The sequence below is a fragment of the Mesoplodon densirostris genome, chromosome 1, assembly GCF_025265405.1.
Source record: "Mesoplodon densirostris isolate mMesDen1 chromosome 1, mMesDen1 primary haplotype, whole genome shotgun sequence".
NCBI lineage: Eukaryota > Metazoa > Chordata > Mammalia > Artiodactyla > Ziphiidae > Mesoplodon > Mesoplodon densirostris.
Window position 1 is genome coordinate 107,600,611 of NC_082661.1, and position 18,193 is coordinate 107,618,803.

Consider the following 18,193-nt stretch of genomic DNA (forward strand, 5'->3'; position numbering starts at 1 on the left):
TACAGGGGGCCACATGCTTCATCCCTGCCGGCCTGGCCCTGGATCCCAGTCCCTGCATGGGACCTGCAGTGTGGGGTCCTGACAGGCTTATGGGGCCATGGAGGTCACGTGGCCATGCGGCTGTAGAGCTGGCAATGGCCAGCTGCCACCTGCCAGTCTCTCTAGGCTGCCCTGACCTCCACCCGGCTCTGCTGCCTGCTGGGCTGGGTCCTCTCCTGTCCCGCCCCACTAGGTGTGCAGTGTTGGGCCTCCCCTTCTGGGGGCTCCACCTGCTGGGCTGGCTGGGTCAACCAAAACGAGACCCTGAGGGCCCCAAAGGCCAGTCGCTCCTGACAGAGCCTCCTGGACAGCTCATCTGATCCCCTGGACATCCACACCAACATCCGTGGGGCTTCGGACCTCCTCAGGCCCCCACTCATTTCCTCCCAGACCAGTAAGTGGGCCTCCCTCCCCACCGCGTCCTGCCGCGCCCCCCAGCTCAGGGAGCACCAAGGTGTGCGGGGCCGAGCCAGGGGCTGCTGACTCCGCCGTGACAGGTCCTCAGGCCAATCCAGCCTGGGTCCGGGGTGGTCCTGCCCTTGGGTGATGCTTCTCATAAAACCCTGACACTTACGGGATGACCTTGATGTCTTCCTTGCCATGGAGGATGTAGTCGATGACTTTGTAGAAGACAATTTCCTGAGAAACAGACAACAGCAGGCGTGAGGGGCTCCCCGATGGGAACCCGTCACAACATATGCCCACATAATTGCACATAGGCACACAGGTGCACACGATGTACACACACACCAACCATCGTGGGACACACATTACACACTCTGGTTTACATTTGTCTTCCCTCCGTCTGTGTCCCACTCAAGCCCACACAAAAACGGGGCCCTGTACTCCTACACACATATGCATGCAGCTGACCCAGGCCTGTACATCTGTGACACACACACACACACACACACACACACACACACACTCACTCACACTCACATAACTATGAGAAGCTGTGGTCACAGCCAGCCTTTGCGCAGAGACTCCCGCATGCACTTGGCACACAGAACCCATGGAATCCTCTGATGCCCTGTTATTATCCCCATTTCACAGGAGGGGAGACTGAGGCATGGCCAGGCTCTGAAGTATGACCCGGGCTGGACGCACAATAAGTGACAGAGATACCTGTCCATGTCCCTTCCCTGCTCACACACACCCACGAAGCCCCACTCAGGCAGATGTTACAATGATTTAAGAATAGGGCAGCAGGAGGTTAGGGTCAACCAGGACAGATGTTGGTCTTTACAACCAGGCTGACAGCCCTCGTCAGGAGACCAGGCCTGGCCCTCGGCCCCAAAGCACTGCAGGGCTGGCATCAGGGGAGATGGCCCCGGGGGCCTGACCTCTGCAGCGGTCAGATAGCCAGCGGGCCCACAGCCTTGTCCTCGGCCCCCACACACTTCCCCTAGCCCTCCTTCCCTCTCCCACCCTGGATCGGGCCGGGACAGGCCCCTTCCCACCCTGGGGTTGAAGCCAGGAAATCCAGCGTGCACGGGCAGGGCCTGTCCCTCCCCCCAACCCCATGACTCACACGGCCGTCAGGTGTGCGTGGACCTGAGTACGGCTGGGCTTCCCCCATCAGCACAGGCCACACGTCAAAGAATTCCTGGTCAGAGGAGAGAAAGGAGTGAGTCACTGAGTCAGCAGCGGAGCTGGGCGAGGCTGGCCAGGAGGTCTTTGGGGCGCTGAGGCCTCACCTTCTCCTTGGTCATGTCCAGGAGGCCCACTGAGTATCGGTCACAGTTCAGATAGGCCCGCACAGTGTAGAAGGCCTTGTGGAACTGCCTCTCGATGTCCGTAAGCTCCTCAAACACCTTGTTGGCTGACCACAGCAGCACCTGGGGAGTGACATACCTGTGGGTCGTGGCCACACCTGCCCACACCTGTCTGACCACAGCGACACCTGGGTGTGAGCTGTCACACCTGAGACACACACATTCACACAGGCTCTGACCACGGGAGCCCTGGGGGACACTGATGACAACGCCTCTCCCAACGGGGTGCCGGCACCCAGGCTTTGATCCAAGCACATGACACTCTGCTCCCTGCCTCAGGGGCCCTGCAAACCTTCTGGAAGGTAAAGTCTCCAGTCTTTGGCCACATCCCTGCCGCTCACTGCCTGGTGCTGGCATCAGGCTGGGTTAGTGAGTGAATGAGTGAAAACTGAAATCAATTGCCATGAGCTTGAAAGGCAAAGATCTGACCAGCCAGCCCTCCATAATTTAGCCTGTGAGAAGCTGGGGCTTGAGAACATGAATTCATTGTTTCCTGGATGTCAAGTGCTTTTGTGGTCTCTGCAAAGTGAGTTGAGGGTGGCCCTGGCCAGACCCTGCCCCAGACATTGACGCCCAACTGGGCCCCAGGCTGCTGTCCGGGGCCACCCATCAGGCTCTCCTCCCCACCTCCTCAGCCACGGCCCACAGGCAGGTCCCTCTAGACCCCACCCTTTCACACTCACTCACCACCTCCGTGCCTTCTGACCTTTAATAAGGGCGGCCTGGTGCCCAGCCCCTCCTCCTCCACTGCAATTCTTCCTTGCCTGGCTCCCTTCCTGCCAGCCACCCTCAGGGCCCTCTGCAGCACCCGCACCCTTTGTTGTTACAGGTAGGGATGGGCACTGGAGACCCCACTTGCCTAGAGTCCTTTCACCAGGAGGCAGCCCACTGCCCATCTCGCTCTATTGGTAGAGGAGGCTTTCCCAGCAGCCCAGCCCCACTCGCTCTGTGCCCACTTCTCCCCATTGGTGGAGGAGGCTTTCCCAGCAGCCCGGCCCCGCCCCCTCCATGCCCACCTCTCCCCATTGGTGGAGGAGGCTTTCCCTGTGGCCTGGCCCCGCCACCTCTCTGCCCTGTGTCTGAATCGCACTCCCACTGTGACCTCAAAGCTCACTCTGACCAACCACAGGGCCTTTGCACAAGCTCTGTTCTCTGCCTTCACAGCCCTCAGCCCAGAACTTTCTCATCCTTGAGTCTCAGCCTAAAGTGGCTCAGGGAAGGCCCTCCTTGAGCACCTGTGGCACCAGATCCCCTGCAGCACCCCATCTCGTCCCCGGCCTCACAGATGTACAGTCTCATTGTCTCTGGACTCGACCACAAACTCCATGAGGTTGGGAGGCACAGCTTTTTCATGGCTAGAGCAGCACCTGGCCCCTGAGTGCTCAGCATGCATTTGCAGAGTGCATGGGAGGTGGTGAGATTCGCTGTTCTAAGGATCTTTAATCCTCCCAGCATTCAGAGGGCAGAACCTCACTATCCCATTTTATAGGTGGGGAACCTGAGGTCTCGAAGTTACTTGACTTTCCTGAGGTCACAGAGCTGGGGAGCGGCAGATTGGCATCCTTACCCACTGCGTGTGGGGGGAAGGTAGAGAGTTCCGTGCCAGGTGCATTCATTTCCAGGCCATTAGCAGCAGGGGACTGAGGTGCTTAGTCACCAGGTGACAGAGGAAGGATGTGCAGGGCAGTGGGTGTGGGTGACCATGGAGCCCCCCCTCCCCCGACACACGTGGGAGACTCCTAGGTGGCAGACTCTCTTAGGTGACCCGCGTGCCAGTGTGAGCAAGTCTGTGAGTGTGGGTGTGTGTGAATGTGTGCATCTGAGTGTGAGTGTGTGTGAGTGTTAGTCACCTGTGCATCTATCCCACAGGTACTTGCTGAGCTATCCCTGGGTACCAGTCCTGGTTGGGACCAGAACCCATGTCACAGATGTCAGGGTGGGGGAGGTCGGGTGCTCAGGGATGTCCTGGACAGCTGAGCTCAGGGGTGAGGGTGTCTGGACCACACACCTAATTTCTGAGCCATCTGAGTACTTCAGTCCCCAAACTCATCCCCTAGGAGGGGGACAGAGTGAGAAGGTGTCCCAGCACAGCCTCTAGGCGAGACCTTCCTCCACTCTCCACCCTGTCCCCTCCTTCTGTCCCAGCAGAGAGTGTCCTGTCTCCCCTGCCCTTCCAGTGCCCCAGTCAGACCAAGGACCAGTCCCCACGTTGGACCCTGCTCTGAAGCAGGTTCTAATATGGCCCCAAGGAAACGGGGGCTCAGCGGTCCAGGCAGCATGTCCACGGTGGTCTGAAGCCAGGCACACGGGCCACCCCAGGCTTCTGCCCTTCCCCTTCTTCCTGTTTCCATTTTTAACTCTGAGTTGAGTCCAGGGTGCACCCTGAGTGAGGTGCAGGCATCTTTGGAGGCACCTGTAGCCACTGCCAGGTCAGGGTTTAGAGTTTTCCAGCCCCCAAGAAGGGGGCTTTCACTGCCAAGGGAGTGGGTTCAATCCCTGTTTGGGGAACTAAGATCTCACAACCCATGTGACCAAAAAATAAATAAATTAAATTAAATTAAAAATTAAGAAAATTACATTAAGGCAAAGGTAATAAATATGCGAACGCATTGCTTCCTCATTATTTCACTACAGTTCACTGTTATTCATACTCTTAAGGTTTCTGATGGTGGAAAGAAGGTCCACACTATGGCAAGTCTCTTCCCAACCTCGTGTCCAGTGACATCACGGTGGGAGCTGCAATGACAGAAACCAGCCTGCACTGCCCAGGGTGGAGAGGAGAGCCAGCCCCTCCTTGCTGTCTCCAGACTCGCATATGCTGACTTCCGAATGCTTCCACTTGTTCACAGATCAGGGGTGTGTGACAGCATTTGAGCCTGTATGCTCTCTCTGTAGCTCCTGAATCGGGATGTCTCCCACCCCATCCTGGGAGGGGCAGCACACATGCTCCAGGCTTCACACCAGCCAGTGGGTCGTGGGCAAAAGCACAGCCTGGGGGGCAGCACGGAGGCCAAGGCCCTGCACCCCTGGGGACTTTCATCAAGCTGTGGTGCAACATGGACTGTTGGGCAGTCAGCTAAAGCTGGCCAGTCAGCTTGATGCAGCAGGTCTGAGATAAATTCCAACATCCCAGGGCCAAACCTATGATTTCTTTGTTGCTTCTATGGCCTCTGACCAAAGTGGCTGAGACACTCTCAAAAAGGGATTAACGAGAGCCCCTGAGCCAGAGTCCATGGAGATAGTGATCAGGACTGACTGACAGTGGTTCTTGACTTGGGGAGGGGGGCCTAGGACTCTGGAGGGTTGCTAAGGTCTGGGGGAGGGAAGGGTGGGCACTCTGCTGAGAACTGCTTTAATTCGAGGTCAGGGCTCCCCTACAGCACGAGGAAGAAGCGGGCACCAGGCTGAACCACAGGCAACACAGCAGCCAGGCTTGGTTCATTTTAGACTTTTCTTTTCAAAAAGAGCTGTGAGGTAGAGCTGTGAAGCAATTAGGTTTCTTTAAAATGCTGTTCAGAGTGTAAGGTCTCAGAAACGGCTTTCTACTGGGATTAGGCGATGTCTGAGTGGAAATCAAAGTACTTAATTGAGACGTGTATGCCCATTGTTGGAAGTCCCCTTCAGAACTCCCACCGAAAGCACATCTGTACATGCATGCGGTCTGAAGAGCTGGAAACGATGAGTCTCCAGATAGTCGTGTTTCCTAAGTGTCAGAAATTCATTTGCTGGAATGATATTTATTGCCTGCTTTAGGTCTGATATAACTGGACAACAGAACAGACAAAAATCCCCAACTCTTAGAATTCACTTTCTAAAGGGGGGAGGGGGTGGCAGCTAGAACATGACCAAACCAAGCAACCAGATGGCTTGGTACAGGGAGATGAGTAAATGCAGGGGATACGGCAGGTGAAGTTGGGTAGGGAATACAGGGCCAGAGTGTGGGGATGCTCAGGTCGGGGGAGATCTCTCCACAGAGGAGCCATAGGGTGTGTGGGACAGTATTCTTGGCAGAGGGACCTGCAAATACAGAGGCCCCTGAGGGGAGCATGGCCGGGGCGGAATGGTGGGATGGGGTGAGCCAGAAAGGTGCAGGGGAGTCCCTGAAGACCACCAAGTGACAGGACCTAAGTTTTCAAAGTATGGCTCTGACTGCTGAGTTGGGGTGGCTGATGAGAGGTGCAGAAGGACAGGGACCCTGAGACAGTCTGCATGAGAGGGAGCAGAAAAGCAGGGTATCCAGAGAAGGAGGTGAGGGCTCAGGATATGACAGGTAGAGAATCAAATACCTGGCTTCTCCTGAGATCTGGCTTTCCTAGAGGGAACACAATCCCCTGGGTGAGATCCACTGGGGGAAAGTGTGTGTGGTGGGGTAAGACCCAGAAAATGCTCCAGACTTGCCTCACTAGGCCCACACCTGGGGTATGTGGGGTTGGATTTGAATCTTACCTTGAGACAACTGTTATGGAGCTGCTGATATGAATTTGGGGAAATGTCTTCACAGCAGTTAGGTTAAGGGGCTTGGCTGAGAGGAAGCTGGGAGAAAGCAAGCCTCAAAGCAAGGGCAGAATGAGAGCCACTCAGAACACCTCCTCCAAGGGAGATGGGCTAGACCTCACCTAGGGCAGATGGACACACAGCGAGAATATTTGAAGAAATAAAGCCTGGAAACCCCTGGAATTTGATGAAAGACATGCATATTTCCACCCAAGAAGTTCAAAACATACCAAGTAGGATGAACTCAAAGACACCAACACCAAGACACATTATAATCAAGCTGTCGAAAGACAGAATCTTGAGAGCAGTGAGAGAAGTGACTCATCACATACAAGGGATCCTCAGTAAGTTTATCAGCAGATTTCTCATCAGGAACTTTGGGGCCCAGAAGGCAGTGGCCTGATGTATTCAAAGTGCTAAAAGAAAAGAAAAAAAAATAACGACAAAACTGTCCTTCAGAAGTGAGGGAGAAATTAAGACATCCCCAGAAAAACATAAGTTGAGGGGGTTCATGACCACTAGGCCTGCCCTGCAAGAACTGTCCTGCAGGTGAAATGAAAGGACCTCAAAGCTGTATGGAGAAATAAAGATCCCAGTAAAGGTAAATACATGAGCAATTATAACAGCTAGAATTATTGTAACAATGAAAACTATAAAACATTGCTGAAATAAATTAAAGAAGACACAAATACTTAGAAAGACATCCTTTGCTCATGAATTGGAAGACTTAATATTGTTACAGTGTCAGTACTACCCAAAGTGACCTACAAATTGAATGTAATCCCTATCAAAATCTCAATGATGTTTTTGCAGAAGTAGAAAAACCCATCCTAAAGTTCATATAGAAGCTCAAGGGACCCTGAATAGTCAAAACAATCTTGAGAAAGAACAAAACTGGAGGACTCATGTCTTCTGATTTCAAAACATAGTACAAACCTACATTAATCAAAACATGTGATACTGGCATAAAGACAGACCTATAGACAAAAGGAAAGCTTATAGAGTCCAAAAATAAACCCTAGCATATATGGCTAAATGATTTTTGACAAGAATGCCAAGACTATTCAGTGGGGAAAGGGCAGTCTTTTCAACAAATGGTACCAAGAAAACTAGATATCCACATGCAAAACAATGAACTTAGAAGAAAACACGGGAAAAAACTTCATGACATTGGATTTGTCAATGATTGCTTGGATATGACTTGAAAGACACTAACAACAAAAGAATAAAATAGACAAACTGGACTTTCTGAAAATTAAAAACCTTTGTGCATCAGAAGACACCATCAACAGAGTAAAAAGGCAGCACACATGGGAGAAAATATATGCAAATCACATTTCTGATAAGGGATTAATACCCAGATTATGTAGAGAACTCCTAAAATTCAACAACAAGAGCAAAAACAAACAACCACATTTAAAAATGGGCAAAGAACTTGAATAGACATTTCTCCAAAGAAAAATACAAATGACCAATAAGCATATGAAAAGATGAGCAATATCACTAATCATTAGGGGAATGCAAGTCAGAACTACAGTCAGAACTAACTAACACCGTTAGGTTGACTACTGTTCAAAATAAAACAAAACAGAAAACAAGTATGGCAGGGATGTGGAAAAACTGGGACTGCTTTGCACTGTTGGTGGGAATGTAAAATGGTGTAGACACTTTGGAAAACAGTATGGAAGTTCTTTAAAAAATTAAACAGAATTACCTTATGATCCAGCATTTCCACTTCTGGGCATACACTCAAAAGAATTGAAAGCAGGGTTTTAAAGAGATATTTGTACCCCCATGTTCACAGCAGCATTATTCATAATAGCTAAAATGTGGAAGCAACAAAAGCATCCAGCAACAGAAGAATAGATAAGCAAAATGTGGCATCTACATACAATGGAATACTATTCAGCCTTAAAAAGGAAAGAAATTCTGTAATATGATACAACATGGAGGAACCTTGAGGACATTATGCTTGGTGCAATAAGCCAGTCACAAAAAGACGAATACTGTAGGATTGCACCTATGTGAGTTAAAATCATAGAAACAGAAAGTAGAATGTGGTTTCCAGGGGCTGGGATGGGGGTGCTGGGGAGTTAGTGTTTAATGAGGATAGAGTTCCAATTTGGGAAGCTGTGTAGAGTTCTGGAGATGGACGGTGGAGATGGACGGTGGAGATGGTTGCGCAACATGAATGTAGTTAATACCACGGAACTGTACATTAAAAATGATTAAGATAGTAAATTTTTTGTTATGTGTATTTTACCACAATGAAAATAATTGGGAAAAAATTAAAGGGATGCAGAAATATATACCATGCTGACACCAATCAAAAGAAAGCTAAATAGTTATATTAATTTTATACAAAGCAGACTTCAGAAGAAGAAAAATGATCAGGAGTAAAGAGGGATATTACATAATGATAAAGGGGTCATTTCTCCAAGAAGACATAACAGTCCTTAATGTGTATGTACCTAACAACAGAGCATCAAATTCCATAAAGCAAAAACTAATAGAACTGCAAGAAGCAATAGATAAATCCACTACTATAGTTGGAGACTTCAATGTTCTTCTTTCAGTTAATTGATAGATCCAGCAGGCAGAAAATCAGTAAGAAAATAGTTGAACTAAACAGCAATGGATATAATGAATATCTATAGACTACTTCATCCAACAACAGCAGAACACACATTCTTCTCAGGGTCACATGGAACATTCACCAAGATAGACCATATTCTGGGCCACAAAACACATCTTAACACATTTGAAATAATTAAAAATCATAAAGAATACTTTCTCATACCACAGGGCAATAAACTAGAAGTCATTAACAGAAAGATGTTGGAAAATTCCAAAATAGATTAAACAATACACTTCTAATTAATACATTTCTCTTGAGAAAAAGTCTCAAGAGAAATTTAGAAAGATGTCGAACTAAATGAAAATGGAAATACATGTCAAAATTTGTGGGATGCAGTGAAAGCAGTGCTTGTAGGGAAATTTACAGCATTGAATGTACATATCAGAAAAGAAGAGAGATCTAAAATCAATAATCTAATCCTACGAAACTAGAAAAACAAGACTAATTTAAGCCTAAAGGAAGCAGAAGAAAATAAGTAATAAATTGTAAAACTCTATGCCCCCCAATTTAATAATCTAGATTAAATAGCTTAGATTAAATGAATGTTTCAATGCCTTGAAAGACACAAACTACCAACACCCACAGAAGGAGAAATAGAATAATCTGAATAGAGCTATAAGTATTAAAGACATTGGATCAATAATTAATAACCTTCCAAAAAGAAAGCACCAACCCCTGATGGATTCACTGGTGAATTCTACAAAACATTTAGGGAAGAAATTACACCAATTCACTATAATCTTTTCCAGAAAATAGAAGCAGAGGAAGACCTTTTAACCCATTCTCTGAGGCCAGCATTACCCTAATACAAAAACCAAATAAAGCCATTACAAGAAAGAAAAACTACAGGCCAAACTCTCTCATGAACATAGGTACAAAAATTCTTAACAAAATATTAGTGAAACAAATGCAATAGTATATATAAATAATTATGCTCCATGACCAAGTGAGAGTTATCCCAGGTGTGCAAGGTTGGTCCAGCATTTGAAAATCAATTAATGTAATCCACCATATTACCAGGCTAAAGAAGAGAAAAATAACACGATCATATCAATTGATGGAGAAAAATATTTGACAGAATCGAACACTCATCCAGAATAAAAGCTCTCAGCAAAGTGGAAATAGAGGGGAACTTGGTCAACTAGATAAAAATTCTACAAAAACCCTACAGCGAATGTCATACCTGATGGTGAGAAACTGGTTCTTTCCCTAATACTGGGAGCAAGGCAAGGATGCCCCTCTTACCACTCATAGTCAGCATCGTACTGAAAGTCCTAGCAAATGCAATAAGACAAGGAAAGGAAGAACAATGGATAGAGATGGGTAGGAAAGGAAAAAAACTGTCTTTGTTTGCAGATGACATGATCATCTATGTGAAAATACCAAGGGATCGATCTTTAAAACCTCTTGGAACTAATTAGTTATTGTCTCAAGGTCACAGGATAACAAGGTTGACATACAAAAGTCAGTTGCTTCCCTTTATACCAGCAATGAACAACTGGAACTTGAAATTGAGAACACAATACCACTTACATTAGTATAAAATTAAATTCTTAGGTACAAGTTAACAAAATATGCACAGAATCTATATGCAAAATCAACAAAACTCCGAAGAAATCAGACAATCTAAGTAAACAGATATTCTCCTTTCATGAGTTGAAAACTCCTTATTGTTAAGATGCCAATTCTTCCCAAATTAATGTGTCAGCAAGCTATTTTGTGCATACGGACAAACCGATTTTAAAGTTTATATGGAAAGGCAAAACCCCACAAAATAGCCTGTACAATACTGCAGGAAAAAAAGTTGGGGGGTTGATATTACCAACTTCAAGACTATAAAGCTATAGTGATCAAGACAGTATGGTATTAGTGACAAAAATAGGAACATAGATCAATGGAACAGAGTAGAGAGCCCAGAAATAGACTCACACAAATACAGTCAACTGCAGTTTGACAAAGGAGCAAAGAATCTCAATGGAGAAAGGCTGGTCTTTTCACTAACTGCTGCTGAACAACTGGACATTACATGCAAAAAAAACTGTATGTAGACACTCACACCTTTCATGAGATTAACTCATAGAACTGAGTGTAAAATGCAAAACTATAAAACTGCTAGAAGATGACATAGGACAAAATCTAGGTGACCTTGGGTTTGCTGAGGTGTTTTAAGATACAACACCCAACTACAATCCATGAAGAAAAAGTTTATTAAATAAATTTATTAAAATTTTAAACTTCTGTTTTTCATACTCATGGACATAGAGAACAGACTTGTGGTTGCCAAGGGGGAGGGGTTGCGGAGGGATGGAGTGGGAGGTTGGGGTTAGCAGATGTAAGCTTTTATATATAGAATGGGTAAACAATAAGGTCCTACTGTACAGCACAGGGAACTATATTCAATATCCTGTGATAAACTATAATGGAAAAGAATATTAAAGAAGAATGTATGCATATGTATAACTGAATCACTTTGCTGTACAGCAGAAATTAACACAACATTGTAAATCAACTACACTCGATTTAAAAAAAAGAGAATGTAAAACTTCTGTTTTTCCAAATACACTGGTAAGAGAATGAAAAGACAAGCTATACTTTTGGAGAAAATATTTGCAAAATACATATCTGATAAAGGACTTAAACCCCAGTTTTACAAAAAAACTGTTACAACTAAACAGTAAGAAAACAGACAACATAATTTTGAATTGGGCAAAAGATCTGAACAGACACCTCACCAAAGAGTAGGATATACAGTTGGCAAATGAGTATATGAAAAGTTCCTCAACATCATTTGTCATTAAAGAGTTGTAATTTAAAACAATAATACAAACCACCTATTAGAATGACTAAAATCTAAATAACTGACAATACCAAAAGCTGACAAGGATGCAGAGTGACAGGAATTTTCATTCATTGTTGATGGGAATGTGAAATGATACAGCCACTTCTGCATAGTTTCTCACAGAGTTAAACACAATTATACCATATTATCCAGCAATCACACACCTTGGTATTAACTCAACCAAATTGAAAACTTGTACCCCCACAAAAACCTGTCTACAAATGTTTATAGCAGTTTTATTCATAATTGCCCCAAGCTGGAAGCAATCAAGATGTCCTTCCATGGGTGAATGGATAAATAAATGGTAATACATCTAGACATTGGAATACTATTCAGCAACAAAAAGAAATGGGCTGGGAAGAGATATGGGGATGTATGTATATGTATAGCTGATTCACTTTGTTATAAAGCAGAAGCTAACACACTATTGTAAAGCAATTATACTCCAATAAAGATGTTAAAAAAAAAAAGAAATGGACTACTAAACCATGAAAAGACATGGACGAACCCTAAATGCATATTACTAAGTGAAAAAAGCCAGTCCTAAAAGGTTCCATACCATATGATTCCAAGTGTATGACATTCTACAAAAGGCAAAACTATGGAGACAGTGAAAATATCAGTAGTTGTCAGGGCTTTGGTGGAGGTGGGGGTCTTTAGGGTGGTGAAAATGATTCTTTATGACACTGTAATGGTGGGTACATATCATGATGCATTTGTCAAGACCTATAGAAATTTACAGCACAAAGAATGAACCATAATGTTTGCAAATTTAAAAATCATTTGGTAGGTTGGGGGATTCCAGGAAAGAATGCAGACTGTGACAAGAGAATGCAAGAGATCTCCTCACGGAAGGGGATGGGGAAAAGGTGCTGACCTCAGCATTTTTGGAAATGCATGGCGTCTGCAAGAGTAAAGGCAAAGGAACTGCACACATCTCTGTGCTCCAGTGATGAACTGGTTTCTCATGGGTCACAGGTACCCTGCTGTACACGTGCAAGGGGGCTGGACAATGACGTTAAGTGGACAGCAGAGGACGGGAGCCAGGGGTCTTCGTGTAGCGTGGAGTGGGCGGAGGCCACTCCATATGGGGATGATTGGGGTTGGTGACATCAGCAAGAACTCAGACTTAACTCAATATAGATGCAAATGGTTACACGTAGAAGTATTTACAGACGTGCACATGCATGGGCTTGTAGACACACACCTATCTCCTCGCTCTGTCAGCTGAGAGGGCCTAGAAGCTATGACACGCCAAGCCAAGATCACACCTGGTGCCCAGGTCATTGTTTCTAAGACCGTCTCCAGCAAAAAGAACCAGTACTTCTTGAGGAATGGCTAATTCCAGGACTGGGCCGGAAAATACAAATGAGACTAAAGCATTTTGTAGTGCCAGAGAATAAGGATGTGCAGAACCTCCAAACCAAAACAATCCGCCCACCAAACAACCAAACAAATGGGGTCGATGGACATGTCAGAGGGCACAGGAGCTGCTGAGAAAACAAGCTGAGCAAAGAAATCAGTCAGGTCATGCCAGAAACACCCTTGAGTCCAGACTGATAGACAAATGACGGCAGAAAGAAAGAAGCGGGCCTAATAAATCCCCCGTGCAACCCCGTCCCCACAGCGTGGGGCTCAGAGTCCACCTGGTGGTCTTTCTACGTGCACTCTGGAGCCCTCAGTGGGCCCCGAGGCCCTGCTCTCAGCCCCACACTGCAGTCCAGTTGGCCGCAGGCTTCCAGCTCCTCTGTGGCCTCAGGCCCTGCCCAGGGCCCTCTCTCATGCCCTCCCCTCGCCACCGTGTCCGCGCCCCCACCGCCTTCTGCACGGGCCACAGAGGGTGGAGCGCCGTGTACCCCCGGGGCCCCCAGGCCTCCTCGCTCAGGGGGAAGCAGACTCCAGTCCTGGAAGCCACTGCTCTCCTGTGTGGCCAGAGGCAGAACCCACCGGGAGGCTCGGCCGGGGAGTGGGGGGACCCTCTGCTCCTGCTCTACGTTCATAATCCACCCCTGCTCCTTCCACAGAACGCTTGAGGCAGCTTCTAAGGAGGAGTGCTGACGCCCGTGTTTGCAGGTGGTCACAGCCCTGGGGCCTGAGGGCGAGACACCCGGCCTCGCTGCCCTCAGCTCGGCATACTCACAGCTCTGCGTCCACAGCCACGAAAGCCCCGGGCCCTCTCCCTCGGCTGCCCAGGTGCCCACAGAACCATGTGCCTCTGTCCAGAGAGACCAGGGTGGGGGGACCTGGCCACACTCAGGCAGCCCAGAGGGCCTGGAGCCGGCGGGGGTGCCCTGGCTGGCAGCACGTGCGGGTACCTGGCCTCGGCGTGTCTCGCAGTTGTGCAGGTAGCTCAAGTGGTAGATCTTCAGGTTTAACGTCCCGAAGTTCAGATACTTCAGGAAAACCTGAAACAGGAGTTGTGACAACAGCAGGTAAAAACCCTGGTTTTCAGATGTGTGCCCAGGTGTGCGTTTGTGGAGGAGACTCCCAGCTGCCTGGAGGAGGGGCCGCACACGCAGCATGGACCTCAGCCCGTGGGCCGTGGACTTGTACACACAGATGTGTAGATGAGTCCTCGGAGCCAAGCCTAGGAGAGGTGCCTACACAGACATCACCTGCCAGGCACGGGCCCCGCCAGGCACAGGACTGTGAAGACTCGGGGACAGAGGGCTCCCTGACACTCACGTCTTCATCTTCACTTGTGAAACACGGGCCGTCCAGCTTGTTCACAGCCATGATCACAGCGACAACATCTTTGCCGTTCATGATGGGCGTGGCCAGGATGTTCCTTGTCACATAGTCGGTCAGCTCATCAGCAAAGGAGCTGAAGTGGGGACACTGCAAGGCAAGAGGAGAGAAGGGAGGGGCCGTCGTTCTGTGGACCTGGAGTCTTGGTCTCCCTGGTCCCTGGGGGTCAGGGCTAAGCTGCCCAGACCAGTGCTGAGACCTAGGTGACCATGCCCTGGATATCAGGAGCCTGGGAAGCACATGAGGACACAGCCAATGGCCTGCCCTCGGGGCTCCAGCCTGGCTCAGTCTCTACAACCCCATCTCAGAGCGAGCGACCCCCAGGTCTCGATCCACTCTGCAGGGCTCTGCAGGGTCCTTGCAGGCTCTGCACCCATCCTGGGCTGCGGGCAGACCTAGGTCCTCCCACATCTGCTGTCATCTGGCCGACTGGCCTTCTAGATGCCTCTTGAGTCTGTCTAGTCCACCTGTCCCCAAGCCCCTCCTTGTCCAGGCTGCCGTTTCCTGCTGCCCTCAGACACCTTGGGCCACCTCAGGCCACCTCGGGCCACCTCCCATATCCAGGACCTATCTGCCAGGCCCCGGGGGGGCATCTCCTGGGCCCACACTCCAGCAGGCTTCCTGCCCCCACGATGAGACCTTTGCCCAACTCTGGCCCCCAGGGCAGGTTCCCCCAGCCTTAGAGTTGCTCTTTGGGGCCTCTCCCTGGTCAGGGGCCAGTTGAAGGCCTCTCAGGTCTGTCTCCACAGGGAACAGCTCATCTAAGCTTTGTCCTGGCCCAGTTGATTGAGTGTGACCAGCCTCAGGCCCACTGCCCCTGAATCTCACTGCCAGAAACACCTGCCCGCCCCGTCCCCATTCCAAGGATTGGCATCCACCCTCCGCCCCACAGAGAGGACCTGGGCCTTGGTGCTTCCCTGCCCCTCCAACCCAACCCATTTCTTTAAAGTGCCCCCAACTCTCTGCTTGCACTGCCCAGACCCAGTCATTGGTCACCACAGCATCCCCAGGTCCCCCCGCCTCCTGGCCCAACTGTGCTCTGCACGGCTTGCTCAGCCCTGCCCCCTCCTCCCTCATCTGAGCCATCCCAGCTCCTGGGAATTTCCTCCCACAGCCAGCCGCCCACCTCGACAGGGTCTAGATGCCTCGGTGACATGCCGGACCCCCATGACGCGGTTTCAGAGACTACTGCTGAGCCAGGCGCCCCTGCTGAGCCTTCTGGGACCTCCTGCCCGGCCGCCTCCCCATGAGTCCTGGGGTCTCAGGGGCCACAGAGGGGTGGCGGGGTGACATCACAGCCCTGTGGCACCCCCTCTGGCCACCGCTGTCCACACACCCCCCGCCACGGTGGGACACAGGCTCTGCCTCAGTTTCCCCTCCGTAAAGTGACATCTGGGCTTCATGATACACTTATCGGAGACTCAACTTTTTGCTGATTTTGACTCTGGTCTCTGTTCCACTGCAGCTATGACAAACAAGACCCAGCGTAGCCCTGAGGATTAAGGCCAATGCCATGCCCCTGCCCCATGAAGGAGGCATCTAGCTGTGCTGGGCGGTTGGGGAAACATCAGAGCGAGCTGTCCCGGTGAAGGCTGGAAGAGAAGCTGAGCCCCAGGGAGAGACAGCCGCGCCCCTGGGCGGGCACAGGCAGTTTGAACCAGACCCTCAGAGACACCAGTAGCACAGGTGGGGGGCGCAGATGGAGGCTCACAGAAGGGGGTGGGGGGAGGCGGGGGAGGGAGGGAGAAACGGGAGGGCGGTGGGGGCAGGGGAGGCGCTCACTGTAGCCCCCCCATTCCTGCCGAACTTTCGTTCCTGGTAATTTATGCTCCTGAGATCCCAATTCACGGGTGACCCATTTCCTAAAAAGGAAGTGAAGATGAAGCTAATCTGAGAGATTAGTATATTCAGGTCGCGGGACCGAGGCTTGGTTGAGCAGATAAGTTAAGAGGATTGCAGCCAAGGAGCCAGGGTCTGGGGGTCTGTCCACACGTCCGTTTGTCTTCAGGGACGAGGGGATATTGGCTGCTTTGGCGGAGGCCTGTCCGCTGGGTAACGCCCTCTGGATTCCTTCACAGAAAGTGGAGGAGGTGAGCCAGCCCAAGGCTGCTGCTTCACGCTCCCAGGCCATACCAGCAGCCCTGGCCCTCTCCGAGGTGGGACGGATAGGATGGGAGAAGGCAGCAGGCTCTCCCTGCACCCCCTGGGGGCCCTGTCCCTCACACGTGTCCAACAGGCGTGGTCCCCCCAGTCCAAGCCCCCTTCTCCCCTGAGGCATCTGTCCTCCTGGCACCCCGCCCCACCCCTGAAGTGGCATTGGCCTCCCCCTCCCTCCCGTCCAACCAGAACCTGTCCTCCCAGACTTCTCCGCTCCAGGCACTCACTGCGTCCACCCCTCCGGCCCCCTTCTGGACCAGCTGCTCCTGCTTTTTTTTTTTTTTTGGCTGTGATGCTTGCAGATCTCAGTTCCAGGATTGAACCCGGGCCGCGGCAGTGAAACTGCCGAGTCCTAACCATTGGACTACTGGGGAACCTGGACCAACTTCTCCTGAACCCCCAAACTTGCTCGCCCCAGTGAGCAGTATGGTTAGGGCTCTGAGGTCCACTGGCCCCTCCATTCTGGGCCTCTGCGCCAGCCCCTGCTCAGACCCCGTCCTCCCAAACCCCCATCCAGGGAATTATAGGTCAAGGGGGCAGCAGGGCCCGCCCAGGCTGCCCTCCCAGCCACCCCAGGGCCTCCTTCCTTCCCGCGAGCTCTGGCCTGGACCTGTTCCACTTGCCTGTCTGGCTGCCTTCCTAAAAGCCTAGGGCCCCCTCTCAGCCAGTGGGCTGACCCGTCCTTCGGGGACTGTGGGAACACTTTGCCAACTCCCACGAGGCCCAGGACCCACCTCCGTCACATCCTTGACATTCACCATCTTCTTGGTCTGAGCCACGTGGCCCACGACCCCAATGTCCAGCGGGAAGACAATCTCTGAGTCAGGAGGCACCAGGCAGTCCTCCAGGGCGCTGCCAGGCTGCACGCTGAAGAGGCGTGTGGCGAGCTCGGCCATGCCGTTGCGCTGGCGGTACATGAAAAGGCTGCAGCGGTCGGCATGCAGGAGGGAGCAGAGACGCCGCAGGATCTTGAAGACCACCCGCTCCATGTTCACGCTCTCCTGCATGTCCTGCACCAGCTCGAATAGGGCCATGCTCTCCTCCACCTGGCACAGCTCTTGGAAACTGGTGCAGCCCGCCGGGCACCCGTCCTCGCAGACGCTGGCCACATCCTCAGGGCTCAGCTTCTTTCCAAAGTACTGGTCCGCGAAGCCAGGGTTCTGGTCCAGGAACGTCTGCACCTGCTCCTCGCTGAGGCTCATGGTGTCCGGCTTCCTGTCTGAGAGAAGCGCCGGCCCCCAGCGCACGAGGCCCTCCCGCAAACACTGCCATCAGCAAAGCCTTTCTTAGCGATGATTACCATACCAGCTGACGCGCCCACACCTGCCCTCCCTCCCCTTAGGTCCCGGACTGCCCGCTTCCTTCCTGGGAAAATCAGACCCCCTGGAATGGGGGCTGCAGCGTAACAGCTCAGGGCCTTCTGCCTGAGGCAGGGATCCTGGGTGCTGGGATAAGCCCGCACACCCAACCCCTGGAGAGGGGTAACCCCTGGAGTGCCAT

General features: G+C 50.5%; 1 protein-coding gene across 1 annotated transcript in view; it reads right to left on the reverse strand.

The window, feature by feature from the left end:
* PDE6B (phosphodiesterase 6B) overlaps positions 1 to 17,895 on the reverse strand; it is a 28,193-nt gene extending 10,298 nt beyond the window's left edge. The window contains exons 1-6 of the mRNA XM_060089695.1: positions 17,428 to 17,895; positions 14,474 to 14,626; positions 14,104 to 14,193; positions 1,740 to 1,880; positions 1,574 to 1,648; positions 614 to 678 (exon numbers count right to left, since the gene is read on the reverse strand). Coding sequence (XP_059945678.1) covers positions 614 to 678; positions 1,574 to 1,648; positions 1,740 to 1,880; positions 14,104 to 14,193; positions 14,474 to 14,626; positions 17,428 to 17,895 — 992 coding nt within the window. The remainder of the gene's footprint in view (positions 1 to 613; positions 679 to 1,573; positions 1,649 to 1,739; positions 1,881 to 14,103; positions 14,194 to 14,473; positions 14,627 to 17,427) is intronic.
* Positions 17,896 to 18,193: the final 298 nt, after the last annotated feature.